The sequence below is a fragment of the Schistocerca nitens genome, chromosome 4, assembly GCF_023898315.1.
Source record: "Schistocerca nitens isolate TAMUIC-IGC-003100 chromosome 4, iqSchNite1.1, whole genome shotgun sequence".
In the NCBI taxonomy this organism is placed as follows: domain Eukaryota; kingdom Metazoa; phylum Arthropoda; class Insecta; order Orthoptera; family Acrididae; genus Schistocerca; species Schistocerca nitens.
Genome location: NC_064617.1, coordinates 720,122,046 through 720,142,141, shown reverse-complemented (window position 1 = coordinate 720,142,141; position 20,096 = coordinate 720,122,046). Strand labels below are relative to the sequence as shown.

The window sequence follows — 20,096 nt, the reverse complement described above, 5'->3', positions numbered from 1 at the left end:
TGCATAATATAAGATTAACACAAAATTGTCTCCTATCCAATGCAAGTTCTCTTTACACTACTTTACATAAAAATACACATTTTGAGGCTCCACTTACAGTATACAAAAAATGCCATGTTTGATCTCCAAGTACAAGGAATTTTGCATGACAAAATAATTTTTTGTAGAGTGCTTATCCCACCAGGTGGCACCACTGAATAATTTCCTGGTCAAGACAGCCTGTGTAAGCATGAAATACCGCCTATATGGAGACAGTTTGTCACAGTTTTATTGGTGAAAAAATACTGACTGAAACTTTCAAGGCCTCTCTTCAAGATGACATATGTGTGACATCTGTACAGTGTTTGGTTCTTGTGCAATAAATAATTGAAAGTGTTTCCGGTCTTTATGTACACCCTGTATGCCAGACTAGATCATCATCAAACCCCTGCCATTTTTGTTCTTGTGATATAAACTCTGCCAGACATTGGAAACAGTGTGAAACAAGACTTACCTGACTAAATAACTTTCTTCTAGTGCTCCATAGTCCATGTTTCATGACTTTGGCACCGCCTTTTCCTGTTATGGGCAGTAGCATCACTGATGAGTATTTTTTGGAATTCCACACACACTTAAGAAGTATAAATCATCGATATGGTGCCTTTTGAAACATCAAGCACTTTGACTCCCTTGATTCCAGAACTATCCACATTCATATTCACTTAGTTCTGACAAAATGTTTTCGCAACTATGCCAACATTATTCTGACCACAGCTATTGAGGAAATGGCATATGTGCCATTTGTGCTCCAGCACAACCCACAGGCTTGGCTGGCATTTACATTTATGTTCAAGCATGCATTTCTTGCAGTTCTTTCAAACCCCTGTAGGTCTATAGTTTCCCATTTCATCATCTGTACACACTTGATGAAATGTCCATACTTCTGTTGATCAGGAAAACAGTCTTCATCGAGAGACGTGTGTTGATTGTGAAGGAGAATGGATACGTGACACTATGATGGACAGTTTCTATCATCATTGTGGGACCGAATCTCATCCTCACCGGTCGCCCCCCCACAAGTCCCCCCAATCCCAGTCCCCCCCCACCGGTTCCCCCAATCGCAGTCCCCCCCCGGTCACCCCCCACCAGTCACTCCCCCCCACTGGTCACGCCCCCCACCAGTCACGCCCCCAGCCCCCCACCCCACACGGGTCACGCCCCCACCCCCACCGACCACGCCCCCCCGCCCCCAACACCCCCCGCCCCCCACCCCCACCGGTCACGCCCCCCCGCCCCCACCCCACCGGTCACGCCCCCGCCCCCACACCCCACCGGTCACGCTCCCCCGCCCCCCACACCCACCGGTCACGCTCCCCCGCCCCCCACCCCCCACCGGTCACGCCCCTCCCGCCCCCCACCCCCCACCGGTCACGCCCCTCCCGCCCCCCACCCCCCACCGGTCACCACCCCGCACCGGTCACCACCACCCACCGGTCACCCCCGCACCGGCATCCCCCTCCCCCAGTCACTCCTCCCGGACCCTCCCCACCGCCCCCCCCCACCGTCCCCCCCTCCCGCCCCCCACCGTCCCCCCCCTCTCGCCGGTCCCCCCTTCCCGCTGGTCCTCCACTTCCGGTCCCCCCCTCCCCAATTACCGGTCCCTCCCACCACCGGTGCTCCCCCTCCCCCACTACTGGCGCACCCCCACTACTGGCGCACCCCCACTACCGGCCCCCCAAACTACCGGTCACCCCCCTCCCCCCAAACTACCGGTCACCCCACCCTGCTCCACCGGTCTGTGTGTGTGTGTGTGTGTGTGTGTGTGTGTGTGTGTGTGTGTGTGTGTGTCCACTCACCAGTGCCCCACCTCCCACTTCTTGAAATAAATCTACAAATCTATTGTTTGCAGTACAGTTGGTGACTTTCACTACTTGTTCATGCTTAGACATTGAATAAATTTCGGATTTCGTTTACTTTTTGAGCTCAGTTTGTGATGTGTTTACTAATTGTAAAGCTAGCTTCTGAAAAGCAAAGAGCATGTTATTGCATATTGATTTATGGAACACATATATTTATTTTCAACTCACCAGTGCCCCACCTCCCACTTCTTGAAATAAATCTACAGATCTATTGTTTGCAGTACAGTTGGTGACTTTCACTACTTGTTCATGCTTAGACATTGAATAAATTTCGGATTTCGTTTACTTTTTGAGCTCAGTTTGTGATGTGTTTACTAATTGTAAAGCTAGCTTCTGAAAAGCAAAGAGCATGTTATTGCATATTGATTTATGGAACACATATATTTATTTTCACCTAGGTGATGGTAAAACCAAGCAAGAAGCAAAACACTCCGCTGCCAAGAATCTTATGGATTTGATTAGAGAAGCTGGGAACCCAGACCGAGGATCAGTCCCTGTGGGTCGAGTTCCTCCTCTGTGGTATGTTGTTGTTACTTTTTTTTTTCAGTTAAAAATGTAGATATCAGTTATGTTTGTCGCAGACTTTTCGGTGAAGTACTGACTTTCAGTGTGGTATGAAATAGGATTAAACATTCTTAAAATTTACTCATTAATTTGTTTTATGGTGAGGTATGTTGGAAATATAAAAAAATAGGAGTCATATGGTGGCTACTTAAACTGATATCCGTCATAACATTCTTATGAAATTTACTGGTTTATTTTAGGATTTGAGGTGTAAACAGTAGCAAAGCAAAAACTAAAAATGATTGAGAAATTTATCCTTTTAAAATATTCACTTCTGAAGTATGCATTCTCAAGTAGGTTACTTCACTGTCCATAATACATGAAAGGTTTGTGCCACACACAGCCACCAAATTTACATATTATTGTAGTCCCCACAGTAAATTTTAACATTGATGAATTAGATGAAAATAAGCTAGCCACTGCCAGATCTCTTCCTACACACACACACACACACACACACACACACACACACACACACACACACTCTCTCTCTCTCTCTCTCTCTCTCTCTCTCTCTCTCTTAGTCTTTTCATGAATCATGCGATGTCCTGTATTTAGACAGTGTTCCTCAATTGCTGACTGATCCGGTTGGCGAAGGCATGTATGACGCTGATCTTCATCGCAGCATTCTTGTACTGTGAGACATGTCTGGCCTATATATGCTGCCCCCACATTGACAGGGAATCTTGTACACACCACATTTCCTCAGGCCAAGATCTTCCTTGACCGAACCCAACAGGTTTCTCAGTTTTGCAGATGGTTGAAAAACACACTTAATGCCATATCTTCTGAGGAGATTCTTGACGACATGGCACCAAAATATGTCAAAAAGGCCAAAGTGATGGGTGTCTTCATATCTTAATTCTGCTGCACAGATGGAACTCGCCTGGGCCTGAATGCATTACGTATCTCTCAGAATAACCGTTTTGTCGGAACACTGTCTCCAATTGTTGTATTCCACTCAATGGGGATACAGGATCAGATACCACATTTGCTCTATGAACTAACATACGTAATGCACTACCGCCTGCACATTCTTCGTGCACGTGTTCTAGAATTGTGGCATTTATGTGTGGATACCATCAGTGGTTCCTAGCCACCAGCAAGGTTGAACCACCTGAAGATGTCAGATAGTTACTCCGAGCAAATATTGTAGAATTTGCACAATGTGATCCAGTGGCAAACCCGTGAAGACTATTTACAACATTTAGGATGATTAGGGATTCCAAAAAAGTCTTCTTCCCTCAAATTATGGAGTGGCAAAGAAGAGGGGACATGGTAACACTCATAGCCAAACCATACCTGTGCACTGAGGACATCATAATAACATTGTTGTGATAATACAAAGGCATTCTTTTGGTTGAGTTAGTCAGGTGCATCAAGTCATTTGTGCTGCCTATTAATGCGATCTACATCATGACGTTTAAGTTACCACCCAGTTAGAAAGTTGTGGCACTTAGATAAGATTTCTGATGCTTCTTCAGGACAGTGTCCCCTGACTACAGCAATAATACAATAGGCATTGACTGATATGCATTGTACTACCCAGCAGTATCCATCTTCCAGCCCATATCTGGTACCGTGAGACTACCAGATATTAGGGCTGCTTCTGGTGGTGTGGTTGAGTTTATGCTCATTGTTCAGTTAACCACAGTAATCTCCACACGCCTTCAGCCTGATTGAGTTTCTTAGTGAAGAAAAACTGCTGGAAACTGGCTACATTGTTGTTCTACACATAATGTCTAGGTTCAATAACTACATGAGGAAAGTGCTTGGAAAAATAACCGAAACGTGTTTTCAAATAGAAAAGTACCACACAACTGCCACAAATCCATACTATAACAAGGATAATATCTGATGCACAGTTCATTGTACATGTTCATCTATTCCTTCACTCTTTGGTTCATTCATACGAAACACTCATTAGCAGTCAGTATCTGTATCGAACCAACAACTTTCTAATAAGAAATCACAACAGAGTCTGTTTGATGGTAGTCAAATGTTCACACAGTATTCAGCAATTATTTGTGAGGAACCAAAATATTACACATTTATTTAGTCATTATCAAACTAGTGTCTCTAATCAAAATGGTGCCATGTGATGTTGAGACAAGTAATAAAAAAAAGGCAAAACCAAATAAACTTTCATAAACACATTCAGAGCCACTCCTGGTACATTCTTACTTTCTGAAAATTAGATCCTGTCTCCTCGATACTTACCCCTTTTGCAGTCAGTTGTTTTGAGTGATGGATGATAAAAATGTCAAATATCTTTAAACTGCCATGCAGTGTTCTACTTAAATTGTCTTATATCATGCTGCATTTGATTTAAAACCATGAAAAAATACCACTTACCCACAAAAGTATGTAATTTATTATGATGTACCCAGATTGCCATATTGCTGTGTTAATTGTTTACAAGTGATGAAATAAAAAGCATTTTTTTAGATAATATAAATTTGATTTTCTTTCTGTGTAATTAACACTACACGTGATTTTAAGAAAGCTCACTAATATACATAAAATCTATACAAATTTCCAAATAAAATGACATAGAAAGAATGAAATTTTTAATATTATTTACAGAGATAATAATTGTAATAATTGGTACGTACATTACAATCTAACTGATGTATGTAGTTATCACCTAACACTTGTGTTTTCGAGCACAATACACCTTACCAAACCATGGAAATGCATTAGATGGTTTTGTGCTCCAGTATGAGGAGGATGTTGGTCTTTCATCAAGTCCCATATTCAGTAAGTGTGCTAATGAAACCTTTTACCTCGTCTGTCATGACATTCTTCCATTTTTTATATGAGCTGGACAAAGTAGCAGCATGTTTCAATTTAAATTGCGTAGATGAATGATTTTTTTATATATTTTTTGTGACATTTGAAATAAGGTCCGTAGCTCGTGGTCTCGCAGTAGCGTTCTTGCTTCCCCAGCACGTGGTCCTGGGTTCGATTCTCTGTGGGGTCATTGATTTTCACCTGCCCCGAGATGACTGGATGTTGTTGTGTCATCTTCCATCATCATCATCATTCATCCCTATTATGGTCGAAGGAAGGCATGGGCAAACCACCTCCATTAGTACTGCGGTGCAGGTCTCCCGCATTATTTCCGTATGCTCTGTCAAGAAGCATGGGACTTCATTTCCATTTCCAGTTGAGGTAATACAGTAGTGGAAAACAAATTGAAATATTCAGGTGCAGTAGATCCTAGTGATGGCATATGCTTTGGTCCAGGCGCCTCATGAAATTGATGTGGTAGCGGCTGTGGTGTTTCAGGTACAGTCACTTCAGTGTACTGCGTATTTTCCATTCTGTCTTCACTTTCCATCTATATTCCAGCAAGAACATCACTGTCACTTTCTGAACCCCTGCTGCATTCACAAAATGCTCTGTATAACTACTGTTTTGGAATAACTCACAAATTTCATTGTTGGACACATTTTTAAAAAACAAATTGCAAAAGTGAATGAAATATACAAACTGAAAACATTGAACTTAAAGAAAAATGAAAACAATATGAAACAACTGTACTGCACAAAAACAAAAATGTCGGATGACATAACAAAATGTAGACAACTATTACAAAGCATGATGTCAACAAACGAACAATGTAGTAGCAGAGTTATAGATTGTCACTATTTCCCTGTAATGACACTCAGAAGTCGATAACTGTCAATGTGCATAGAAACAAACATGTTGAGCATCAGTACTGAGCATGCTAGTGACATCTAGAGGTAAATTTCACAAGCTAAACAAAAGCAATCAGGGTACCGATGAATCGGTGCTCTCACAGTACTGGCACCAGTATGGAGTAATGATTGATTGAAACTTTGACATTCAAAGTGTTAAGTCAAGGCAGACTATTTCCCAGCTCCAAAACAAGCTATCCCCTAAGTGAATGAGATAAACTGTGACCCATGAGCATTGTATTTGCACTCATGTAACTAGGTACGTCACCTGAGTCATAAGCCTTAAATAAACTAATGTATTTTGCAAAAAAAAAAAAAAAAAAATTAAAATTAAAATAAATTTGTTTATGAAGGACAGGATTAAAGATGGTATTTTCTTGGTGCAAATATCAGCATTTTTGCATTATGCCATTCACAAAGTGTATATGATGTACTCCATAATTGCACAATATCAGGTTCGTGATAATTCTGTCATAATCACTTAAGATTTAAAGATTCACTCTGCACAGCACTCTTCATTCACTCCTCCACAGAGTGTATAAGATGAAAACTTTTTATTGTTATACAGACAATATTATGAAGGATAGATTGCTACTCACCATATAGTGCATATGGTGAGATGCAGAAGGGCGCAACAGAGAGACTGTTAAACAAGTAGAATGGGAGAAGGAAAGTGAGGGGCAAGGGGTACACTAGGATGGGAAAGCAACAACAGGAGGGAATAATAATGCAGCACCAGTGAAAGCTTACCTTGGTGAAGGCAGAGATATAATGAATATAGAGACAGCTGAGCAATAAGTAGACCGTTTTATTAACAATATCTACCTCCCAACCATTTTCCTTTCACTGCCACAGCTGCTGTTGAGAGTTTGTCAAATGTCGCATGCCAGCTAAAGCAGTGGCCATGGCAGTGGATGTGTCATGCGTGCTAATTGTTTTTTTTTTTTTTAATTTATCAAATTGAGGAGAGGTCAGGCTTCAGGTGTTCATCCCACAGTTCTTTTAACCATTTCTTAGTTGTGGAGATTTTAGGTCATATAAGGTTCTGGTGTAGTACCTCTTGTCTCAGTTGTCAAGCTTTTGAACGGCTTTGTGATGTTGGGAGACCTGTAAGTTCAAATGGCTCTGAACACTATGGGACTTAACATCTGAGGTCATCAGTCCCCTAGAACTTAGCACTACGTAAACCTAACTAACGTAAGGACATAACACACATCCGTGCCTGAGACAGGATTCGAACTTGCAACCATAGCAGTTGCGTGGTTCCGGACTGAAGCGCCTAGAACCGCTTGGCCACTGTGACTGGCAACCTGTATGTTCATAACACAGATCAAGAGTGCACTTCAGCATTGTTAAGGGCCATTGTCAGGTATTACATTCTTGTTACTCTCTCTCCTTCCCTTGCAGGCACAAGTCAGAGGGAGGTGATAAAAGGATTCATGCTCCAGTGACCACATCATGATTTGGATACTCATTTCAGACAGAGGATGCAAATAAGTTGAAATTTGTTATAAGGTGGGGCTTAACAGCTGTCAAATAATTGTGAAATATCACTGTAGATGGCCTTCACCCGTTTAGTTTAAAGCTCAGTGCTACCAGTTTCAAACAGTAGACCATTATCAAGGTGAAGCAAAGCTTAATCAGCGTGCCAGTACAACATTTGAAGTGGACAACTTCGATGTGGGTAGAAAAATATAGATTCTGTTCCAAAATAATCTCCAAAAGACAAAGATATTTAGAAATATTATGAAAAGGGTAGTTGCTATTTACCATATAGTGGAGATGCTAAGTCGCAGGTAGGCACAACTAAAAGACTGTCACACAATAAGCTTCTGGCCAACAAGGCCTGTGTCAAAAATAAACCTACCTCTCTCTCTCTCTCTCTCTCTCTCTCTCTCTCTCTCTCTCTCTCACACACACACACTCACACACTCACACTCACACTCTACCTCAATCCTGGCAGCTGGCTTCAGCTGCCAGAGACTATGATCATGTGTGTGTGTGTGTGTGTGTGTGTGTGTGTGTGTGTGTGTGTGTTTGTGTTTGTGTTTGTGTTTGAGAAAGTTCTTGTTGGCCGAAGCTTATTGTGTGAGTGTGTTTTTGTGCTATCTGTGACCCAGTATCTCTGCTATATGATGAGTAGCAACTATCCTTTTCATAATATTCTTACATTACATCCTGGATTTTTCACTGTTTGAAGTAAATGTAGGAGATGCACACAAGCCAATCATACATTTTGTGTGCGTATCAAGTTGTTCACTTCAAATGTTGTTGTAATAAGTTGGTTACGCTTTGCTTTGGCTTGATAATGGTCTGCTGATCGAAACTGGTACCACTGAGCATAAAAATAAACAGCTGATGGTAATCTACAGTGAAGCTTCATGCAAGGAAGTCACTGAAATTGGAACTGGGCTAGGCAAAACAGACATCGTACACCCAACAGGCTGTGTTCAAACAAAGGCAGCTGTGGAGAATGTATGGTAATAATATAAACACAACCACAAAGCTGTTAAAATGTCCTTATACTGAAGTCTTCTAGCCAACCTTTTCACTGGTATGAGGTTTCTTTACTTTTTTAAAAAGAAGAAAACATAGTTACCTGAAAAACTTTGTTGGCAACAGATACAACAATGTTTGAATGCTCATAATACTATGGGATCAACTTGGGTACTCCTGTGTCATAGTAGTTTACTGTCTGGGAATGGAACCAGCACATGACAGTTGTCTTCAGCTCATCATCATTGTGAAAATATTGTCTAGGGTGCAAGAAGAAATGGAAATAGATGGGAGCAAGATCACTGGGGTAAAGTGAGCAACCCATGTCTCATCACCTGTGACATTCCTGTGGAGGAATTCTTTGCCATCATTAAGGTACTGCTGCAGAAATGTCAGTGAACCTCATAAAGTGATTCTCTTTGTGTTTAGGTATCAAGTTTTTTTGAACACACACTCTTGAGCAGCAGCTGCTTAATGACAGTTTCTTGCAATGTGGATCGCAATATCTGTGGAAGATGCTAGTGAGATCAGTAGTCATGGAATTATGGCTTTCCGTAATGGACTACCTTTACAAGGTTGTCTTCAGTATGGACACTTTGACTTCAGAAAATTGTGTACGCTGAAGATGCAGCAGGGCCATTCCGTGCAAAGTGGTCTAATTTTGGGAAAAAGTTCCTGCATGACCGTCGTGGATTTTGCTGAAATTTTTATTTGATCATTCGCACATGTTCCCAGCGAACATTGGAAAAATGTTTACTTTCACCAGTTCAATACTTGCAGAGATATAGTCATTTGTGTGACCCCATAATGCAAGTATCAACAGTGCCCCAGTGAGTTTTCAGCAACTTTGAGACATATCATCTCCAGCAATATTTTCTTGGAGGAAATAAAAATATACCATCTTGTACAGCTTCTTGTGCTCTCTTAAGCAAAATAATAATAATAATAATAAAAATCTTTGAAGAATGATTTGCATATCAATAATTTGAAGCAAAGTCGACTGAAAAATTATGTGCACAAAAAAATCTGAAGGTCAGCTTTTTGTATCTCAGAAAGTAATTACAGGATACAACTGAAACTGCACATGACAATGTACCAATACAAAGTTTCAGAATATAAAATTTCATTCTCCTAATATTTTCCAATAATGCAATAATTGAGGGCAAAGTTGACAATTTTTTAAAAATCCCAAAACGGCTATTTTTGATCAACTTTTATAAAAGAGTGTTCTGCAAACTCTTAAGCTGTTTTCATTAGAAAGGCCATGTTTTAAACCACCCAAAAGCTAGATGTTGTTGTTGTTGTTGTTGTTGTTGTTGTTGTGGTTGCTGTTGTTGTTGTTGTTGTTGTTGTTGTTGTTGTTGTGGTTGCTGTTGTTGTTGTTGTTGTTGTTGTTGTTGTTGTCTTCGTCAGTCCTCAGACTGGTTTGATACAGCTCTCCATGCTACTCTATCCTGTGCAAGCTTCTTCATCTCCCAGTACCTACTGCAGCCTACATCCTTCTGAATCTGCTTAGTGTATTCATCTCTTGGTCTCCCTCTACGATTTTTACCCTCCACGCTGCCGTCCAATACTAAATTGGTGATCCCTCGATGTCTCAGAACATGTCCTACCAACCGATCCTTTCTTCTAGTCAAGTTGTGCCACAAGCTCCTCTTCTCCCCAATGCTATTCAATACCTCCTCATTAGTTATGTGATCTACCCATCTAATCTTCAGCATTCTTCTGTAGCAACACATTTCGAAAGCTTCTATTCTCTTCTTGTCTAAACTATTTATCGTACACATTTCACTTCCATACATGGCTACACTCCATACAAATACTTTCAGAAACGACTTCCTGACATTTAAATCTATTCTCCATGTTAACAAATTTTTCTTCTTTAGAAACGCTTTCCTTGCCATTGCCAGTCTACATTTTATATCCTCTCTACTTCGACCATCATCAGTTATTTTGCTCCCCAAATAGCAAAAATCTTGTACTACTTTAAGTGTCTCATTTCCTAATCTTAATTCCCTCAGCATCACCCGACTTAATTCGACTACATTCCATTATCCTCGTTTTGCTTTTGTTGATGTTCATCTTGTACCTTCCTTTCAAGACACTGTCCATTCCGTTCAGCTGCTCTTCCAAGTCCTTTGCTGTCTCTTACAGAATTACAATGTCATCGGCGAACCTCAAAGTTTTTATTTCTTCTCCATGGATTTTAATACCTACTCTGAACTTTTCTTTTGTTTCCTTTATTGCTTGCTCAATATACAGATTGAATAACATTGGGGATAGGCTACAACCCTGTCTCACTCACTTCCCAACCACAGCTTCCCTTTCATACCCCTCGACTCTTATAACTGCAATCTGCTTTCTGTACAAATTGTAAATAGCCTTTCGGTCCCTGTATTTTACCCCTGCCACCTTCAGAATTTGAAAGAGAGTATTCCAATCAACATTGTGAAAAGCTTTCTCTAAGTCTACAAATGCTAGAAACGTAGGTTTGCCTTTCCTAAATCTTTCTTCTAATATAAGTCGTAGGGTCAGTATTGCCTCATGTGTTCCAACATTTCTACGGAATCCAAACTGATCTTCCCCGAGGTCGGTTTCCATCAGTTTTTCCATTCATCTGTAAAGAATTCGCGTTAGTATTTTGCATACAGTTTTGAAACGCAAGCATATAAGGCCCTAAAAAATAACGACATAGTGGAGGTGCATTGAAAATGGGCTTGCATTGCACTGGTACTCAGATTAAATCTGACATCCTTTATTATGTTGTATAGTTGTTAAGTACCCTCTGTGGAAGATATCAAAAGCCCTGATGACCAGAAAATGATGGAATAAAGAATCCAAAATAGAATAGTCTCTCTCTCTCTATTTCCTGTAGTAATTTGAGGTAATCACATTTGAAGATTCAAACAGTGAAAACTGCAGATTGGAGTATAAAGTCTGGTGGAGTGTGCAGGGAGTAGACTGCCAACAGATTCAGTGTCGAGGGGCTGTGGCGCTGCGGAGAAAGATGGATGGCTGCATTGGCACAGAGCGGCACATGGAGGATGGGAGATATGGAGACAACAATAGGGAGGAGGTGATATGACAGAGGGCATGGAAACTGTTGGGTGGAGGGTGTGGGGACAGTATGTTACTGTAGGTTGAGGACATGATAATTTCATGGGCAGAGAATGTCTTGTAAGGATAACTGCCATCTGTGCAGTTCAGAAAAGCTATTGGTGGAGGAGAGGATCCAAATTGCTTGGGCAGTGAAACAGCCATTAAAATCAAGTGTGTTATGTTCAGCTGCATGCTATGCCACAGAGTGGTCTACTGCTCTCTTCTCACAATTTGGCGGTGGCCATTCTTCCTGGTTTACAGCTGGTTGGTAGTCATACGAATATAAAAGGCTGTGCAATGATTGCAGCAGAGCTGGTGTATGACATTGCTGCTTTCTCAGTTGTCCTTGTTTCTGATGGGTTAGGATATGCCCGTGACAGGACTGGATAGGACAGGTCCTGCACCTGGGTCTTCCACAGGGATACAATCTGTGTGGCAAGGGATTAGGATTTGGAGTGGCGTAAGGATGGACTAGGATGTTATGAAGGTTGGATGGGTGATGGAACACCACTTTAGGTGGAGTGGGAAGGATTTTGGATAGGATGTCCCTCATTTCAGTACATGATGATAGTTAATCAAAGCTCTGGCAAAGGATGTAGTTCAGTTTTTCCAGTCTGGTGTGGTAATGGGTGATGAAGGGGCACTCCTTTGTGGCTGGTTCATGGGGATGGTGGGAAGATTGTGGTGTAGGGGGGAAATGGCACAGGAGATCTGTTTGTGGACTACCTACTGTCATTATGGTTAGGCATAGTGCTGTGGTCCAAGACAGTGGTCATTGTGTGTGTGTGTGTGTGTGTGTGTGTGTGTGTGTGTGTTTGGAAGGCCCTTTGGCTGAAAGCCCACACATGTAGCAATCTTTCTGTTGTGCTTTCCTCGACACAACATATCCTCTGTATGGTGAATAGCAATCTACCCTTTTCACAATACTGTCCATATACGTGCGTGTTTCTTTCCCTAGTGGTAACCAAACCTAGGTAACTAACAGAGCAGTTCTGTTCTAAATACGTTTCTCCACTCAATTTCCAGCTTGGTACAACAACAGTAACACAATTTTCAAATGAAAAGGCAGTCCATGTTGCAGGTTTGTGTTTTAAAATTGACGCATTTTGCACTAGAAACACATCTTGAGAAGATCTGTGAATTAATAACATACATACATACATATTAATATAATAGAGGGAAACATTCCACGTGGGAAAAATATATCTAAAAACAAAGATGATGTGACTTACCAAACGAAAGCGCCGGCAGGTCGATAGACACACAAACATACACACAAAATTCAAGCTTTCGCAACAAACTGTTGCCTCATCAGGAAAGAGGGAAGGAGAGGGAAAGACGAAAGGATGTGGGTTTTAAGGGAGAGGGTAAGGAGTCATTCCAATCCCGGGAGCGGAAAGACTTACCTTAGGGGGGAAAAAAGGATGGGTATACACTCGCGCGCACACACACACATATCCATCCACACATATACAGACACAAGCAGCCATATTTAAAGACAGAGAGTTTGGGCTTTGTCTTTAAGTATGTCTGCTTGTGTCTGTATATGTGTGGATGGATATATGTGTGTGTGTGCGCGCGAGTGTATACCCGTCCTTTTTTCCCCCTAAGGTAAGTCTTTCCGCTCCCGGGATTGGAATGACTCCTTACGCTCTCCCTTAAAACCCACATCCTTTCGTCTTTCCCTCTCCTTCCCTCTTTCCTGATGAGGCAACAGTTTGTTGCGAAAGCTTGAATTTTGTGTTTGTGTGTCTATCGACCTGCCAGCGCTTTCGTTTGGTAAGTCACATCATCTTTGTTTTTACATATACATACATACACACACATACATACATATCACATAAAGTTGTGTGACTTTGAGCCTTCCAACCCCTGCTATATAGCTATCGACTTAAGAAACTTATAAAAAGAACTTGCTTTAGGCATGTAAACTGCACTAGCCAAAAAGTAGACACTGAATGGAGCATAACCACAGTCATCAGATATAAAAACGGAAGCCTGAGAGAGCAAATAAATTTCTATAAAAATTCATTCTAATACGGATTACTGCTCAGATGGACTTTCTGTACTGAGAGGTAATAATAGCACTCACCAAATCATGGAGAAAACTAATGAGAGGATGAACTTGGGGTCTACAGGCATATTGCACAATAATAAATAGTAACTGTGCTATACAGAGTGTTGGTTGTGACAGTGAGATGCATACTTGTCCATCTCGAATGACCAGCTGATCATAAGTGCCCAACGATGGTGCTAGTTGTGCCAGGTATGTGGCCAACATTTACATATTGAAGGATAATTAAAAACAATGGTACAATATAGTGTTTAGATTACATAGTTCAAGTAAATTAATAGTTAGTAAATAGTGCCTTAATGGTAGTGAAAACAAATATGAAGTTGAAAATGAAAGGAATCGGCATGAGGTCATAATTGTGGGTGACAAACAGCAATCCTGCTGGTAGGTACTTAACCATAGAGGAACCGGGTACTGAAAATTTTTGTAAAGCTGTCATAGTGTCATAAGAAATTTTGTTCTTAATGGCAAGTTGCTCATTGAGACTCAAATCTTCTGAATGCTTCAGAAAGTTCGTTATTTCAGTTTCCTCTTTTACTCTTAGTTGCCATGTGAAGGATTTGTGAAGAATCTGTTGTTGGTTCTTGTCTACTAACCATTAGGTGCTCTGCAAATTATTTTTCTTGCTCACAAGAATGTGTTCTAACCACACATCCTGTTTGTCTGATGTATGCATGAGAGCATTGGGCACATGTTAATTTGTAGAGCTCAGAATTAACAAAGTGATCTCTACTAGACAGTCCATTGTGATAAACTGATATTGAACCCATTCCCTGATGGAATAAGAGTGTCTAACCCCATCCTTCTTAGGGAGACCTGAAAGCCTGTGTGATATGTTAACGCACAAATGGCAAAGTGATGTAAGATTATGAGAACTGTGAAGCCTGTTATTTATATTGGCTTATTTCGTGTGGTGCATCCTATCTGCCAGACTGACTTTATAGCCATGAGATATATTTCAAACTATCCATTTCAAGTTTTAAAGATTCGTGATGTATTGGAGTACTAGTTGTTGATCAGACATGGACAGAAAGAAACTGTTTATGAGCTGCACGGTGACATGGGGCTGCATGGATTACAGAATCACTTGTAATGGGTTTATGGAAAATGTCAAACTTGATGTGCCCTTTTACTAATTCAAGGTTTAAATCCAAATACTTCAGTGACTTACTACTGGTGTTCATGCGTAAGATGATTTAGTCTGGAGTGCAATTATCTCACCTTGCACAAAAAGTAAGTTATTGCTGTAGATATATGAATGTTGATGTTGTTTCAGTTATGAATGAATGTTGATGTTTTTTCAGTTTTAACCATCCGGTTGAAGATGTAATTATACTCTCGTAGTTTGGAAGGTAGGAGACGAGATACTGGCAGAAGTAAGGCTGTGAGGACTGGCCGTGAGTCGTGCTTCGGTAGCTCAGATGGTAGAGCACTTGCCCGCGAAAGGCAAAGGTCCCGAATTCGAGTCTCGGTCGGGCACACAGTTTTAATCTGCCAGGAAGTTTCATACTCTCGTAGTTATTTTAGGCTTGCATCCTAAACTATCTTTTACACATGAAGTAATAGAGCCCAGTCAGTCAGTGAACTGTATAGATTTAAACCTTCAGTGAGTAGAACCGTGCGTTAAGAGGGTGTGTACGCCCTGGAACAACCGAGAAAAACCCGGGAATTTTTTCTTCCTGGAGAAAACCGGAACAATGGAATTTTTTAGAATTTGATTGCTAAGAACTAATAGTCTAACAAAGAATGTTACTGAATCCCACTACTGCAGAATTATATTGCAGCAATAAAACATGAATGAGAGAAAGAAATAAAGTAAAACTTCAGAGTTGCAAGGGAAATGCGCCATTTGCAGTGAAACACACTGCACACATTAGCACCTGCCAACAGCAAAATGTGTTAAAGGCCTTAGGATGAAAGACGATGCAATATTTCATAACAACAAACTGTTTGCGATGAATGTTTGAAATGAATATGTTTCTAATAATTCACGGGAAAATATTGTGAATGGTGGCTTGAAAAGTGTCACTTTCAATGTAAACTTTCTTTGATGCATGATGAATTATGTTGCGTATGAGAATGTGCGATGAATTTCTTAAATCACATTGTGTTTGACTCTCATTTAAAACTTAACTCTTTGAGGATCAGCCACTTAGAAGAATTTCGAGCGCAGAGAACTCGACGTTTATGTCGTTAAAATTTTACGGGGACATCTTTGTGTAACACGCGCATAAAAGACCAACATCATAAGTGAAAGCTTAGCTTTTCTTGTAGCTTATTAATCTGAGAGACAAATATTATATGAGAAAGCTCAGGTTTTCTTGTGCCTGCACTATGTATATTAATTGAAACCATAAACTTTTCCTATTTGTGTGGTCACGCTAGTGATGTTGCTATTGGGTGACTACATCAGTTGCCCCATGCTCTGAATATCTGCTGTGATTGGCTGACAAGATAGTGACATCTGCTATGACTGGCTTACAAAATCACATCGCAATCTCGATTTCAAAGCTTCGGAAACTAACGTGCTGTGTTTGGTCGAATTCGAATTAATGGTTTTGTAATATGAAAATATGCAGTGTATTTGTTGCTGCAAATCAAATATTTTTCCTTTTTTTCCGCTAACGGTAATTTATTAATGTGCTGGGAGTTTAAAGCCGGTGCATAAAACCTTAACCCTTTAAATGATTGGTATGTTTTACAATTGCAAGGGAAAGTAAACTGTCACTTAACATGGAAAAATTGCATTTTCATCTGGGAGAAAGTGTATTTTTAACCAGGAAACATACGGGAATTGTTTTTCCATGTCAGCGTATACACCCTGATTAAATATGACATTTTTTGCAGACCCACAAGGAGTGATCCTCATGTCACCCTGCTGCTCATAAACACAGGTTATTTTTGTCAGTGAGTGATCATGTGACTAGTATTCCACTAATTCATGAATTTTTAAAACTCGAAATTGGTAATTCGAAATATATTGCATGCAACTCCAGCCTTATAGACAGGATGCACTGCTTGAAATTAGCCATTATGAATAGTAAGCTCCACAATACATCTGAGTGTACGTATATCACCATACCATTTGTGGGTAACCCATCATACAGGCTTGCAAGTCTCCTTAAGAAGGATGGGATTAGAATCTCTTATTCCGCCTAGGCTTGGGTTCAGTATTAGCTTATCGATAATGAACTATGTAGCAGAGATGGTTTTGTGAATTTAGGAGTCTACACATTGACATGCACCCAGTGTCCTCGTGCATACATCAGGAAAACAGGATGTGTGGGTAGAATGTGTTTTCGTAAGCACTTACTTACTTCCTGGAATCAGGCTGTGAAGAATAATTCCTTGTTTGCAGAACATCTGATGATTAGCAGGCTTGAACCAACAATAGATTGTTTACAAATACTTCATGTGGCAACTAAGTGTAAAAAGTTAACTCTAATAGAGGACTTTGAAATAACAAATTTTTGAAGCATTCATAAGATTTTAGTCTCATTGAGCAACTTGTCACTAAGAACAATAATTTTGTTGACACAATGATGCCAGCTTTTGAAAAATTTCATTACCCGGTTCCTCAGTGGCCAAGCAAATATGTAAATGGTTGATACATACCAGGCACAACTAGCAGCACTGCTTGGTGCTTACAATTAGCTGTTCATTCATGTTAGATCAGTACGCGGCTCGCTGACACAGCCAACAGGTGCATAGTGTGGTTATTGTTTAGTATTGTGTGATATGCCTGTTCACTGCAAGTCCATCAGCACATAGATTTTCTCCATGATTTGGTGAGTGTGACTGACTGTTACCTTCCAGTTAGGTCCTCCATGCCCATATACACAGAATTTTCATTCCAGACGTAAACTGTCATAGAAGGAATTTTTACAAAAAATTGTTTCTTTTCAGGTTTCCATTTTTATGTTTGATGATTGTGGTTACACTCCATTCAGTGTTTACTTTGTGACTAGTGTGGTTTACGCGGTCTAAGGCAAGTTCTTATTATAATATTAGAAAGGAAAATTCCTCCTAAAGTTCTGCAAAATTATATGTATTTGGTCACGAACCAGCTTTCGGCTTCACTGGTCATCACCAGGTGACAACTGAATATCACAAACAGATAAACACGATGTGCGTCTTACCAGGTATTATTTGTATAGAAAATACAGAAGTGACAAAATGCTTACATAACGAAATATTACACTAATTATGTTAACCAAGAAAGGGGTAAACAAGAATTTTATGTAGAGAAACGTGTAACAATTGTTGAGAAATAAAATCAATTTTCAGTTTGAATCTAGTATTTGTAACAGAAACTTAATTTAACAACGGGGAAAATGGAAATCATACACTAGGATGGCATTCTGTGTTCTATGTTTGTTGATTTCCATTATTTTCAGTAGGGTCAACCCCCCCCCCCCCCCCCCTCCTTCTTGAAAGTTCATATAGCCTAACTGCCACAGCTCTGCCTGGACTGACCAATATACACTTTTTCACACTGCTTTTTATGTAAACCACTCTGTGCAAAAGGCTGCATTTTATCTTTAGTACTGAATAAAAATTTTGATATGTTATTGGACAATGGAAAATCTAGAATGGAATAATGTCAATCTTACAAAAAGGGTAGTTGCTACTCACCATATAGTGAAGATGCTGAGCTGGAGATAGCCACAATAAAAAGACTGTCAAACAAAGCTTTCGGCGTAACAGGTCATCATCCGAACACACACACACACACACACACACACACACACACACACACACACACACACACACACACACACAGGCCTGTTTGGCCAAAAGCTTTGTTTGACAGTCTTTTTCTGTTGTGCGTAACCTTGACTCAGCATCTCCACTATACGGTGAGTAGCAACTATCCTTTTCATAATGTTGTTGTTGTTGTTGTGGTTTTCAGTCCTGAGACTGGTTTGATGCAGCTCTCCATGCTACTCTATCCTGTGCAAGCTTCTTCATCTCCCAGTACCTACTGCAACCTACATCCTTCTGAATCTGCTTAGTGTATTCATCTCTTGGTCTCCCTCTATGATTTTTACCCTCCACGCTGCCCTCCAATGCTAAATTTGTGATCCCTTGATGCCTCAGGACATGTCCTACCAACCGATCCCTTCTTCTAGTCAAGTTGTGCCACAAGCTCCTCTTCTACCCAATTCTATTCAATACCTCCTCATTAGTTATGTGATCTACCCACCTTATCTTCAACATTCTTCTGTAGCACCACATTTCGAAAGCTTCTATTCTCTTCTTGTCCAAACTATTTATTGTCCATGTTTCACTTCCATACATGGCTTCACTCCATACAAACATTTTCAGAAACGGCTTCCTGACACTTAAATCTATACTCGATGTTAACAAATTTCTCTTCTTCAGAAACGCTTTCCTTGCCATTGTCAGTCTACATTTTATATCTTCTCTACTTCGACCATCATCAGTTATTTTGTTCCCCAAATAGCAAAACTCCTTTACTACTTTAAGTGTCTCATTTCCTAATCTAATTCCCTCAGCATCACCCGACTTAATTCAACTACATTCCATTATCCTCATTTTGCTTTTGTTGATGTTCAGCTTATATCCTCCTTTCAAGACACTGTCCATTCCGTTCAACTGCTCTTCCAAGTCCTTTGCTGTCTCTGACAGAATTACAATGTCATCGGCGAACCTCAAAGTTTTATTTCGTCTCCATGGATTTTAATACCTACTCTGAATTTTTCTTTTCATAATATTGACAATATATAATATTGATACGTTAATGGTATTATAAAATGAAGGCCTCCAACTGCGAGACTTTTTGCAACACTGTCTGAAATGTTGCCAAGGTATGGAATTTTCCATCAGGCTTTGACACTGTTGAGTGATTGCTGTTGCCCAGAGTATGGAAATGGTGTAATTTTATTCATTTTCTTTTTTCGTAGGATATTATCAATCAGAGCAGAGCTATAAACATAGCAGGAAGCGATTTGTGTGATGGTTTGTAGTTCTTTTTATAAGTTGCGTAAGTCAGTTGTTGCAGGGGTTGGATAGGCTCATGGTCACAACTTTATGGAACACAGAGGTTATTGGTAATTTACAGAAATTCTGAAGATGTGTGGTTAGTGCAAAACATGCCAGTTTTAAAAGAAATACCTGCAAAAGCAACTGAATTTTTCAACAAACATAAAAAGTTGCAAGGAAACCTTTATTTGGTTCACTTTACCAGTTGAAACTGTTGAAACCAGTAAAGTGAACCAAATAAAGATTTTCTTGTGC

General features: G+C 40.3%; 1 protein-coding gene across 5 annotated transcripts in view; it reads left to right on the top strand.

Moving 5' to 3' along the window:
* The window catches only part of LOC126252937 (RISC-loading complex subunit tarbp2-like), a 108,347-nt gene that overhangs the window by 56,692 nt on the left and 31,559 nt on the right, over positions 1-20,096 (top strand). For all 5 annotated transcript variants that reach the window (XM_049953936.1, XM_049953935.1, XM_049953934.1 and 2 more), the window contains one exon: positions 2,297-2,417. In XM_049953936.1, coding sequence (XP_049809893.1) covers positions 2,297-2,417 — 121 coding nt within the window. The remainder of the gene's footprint in view (positions 1-2,296; positions 2,418-20,096) is intronic.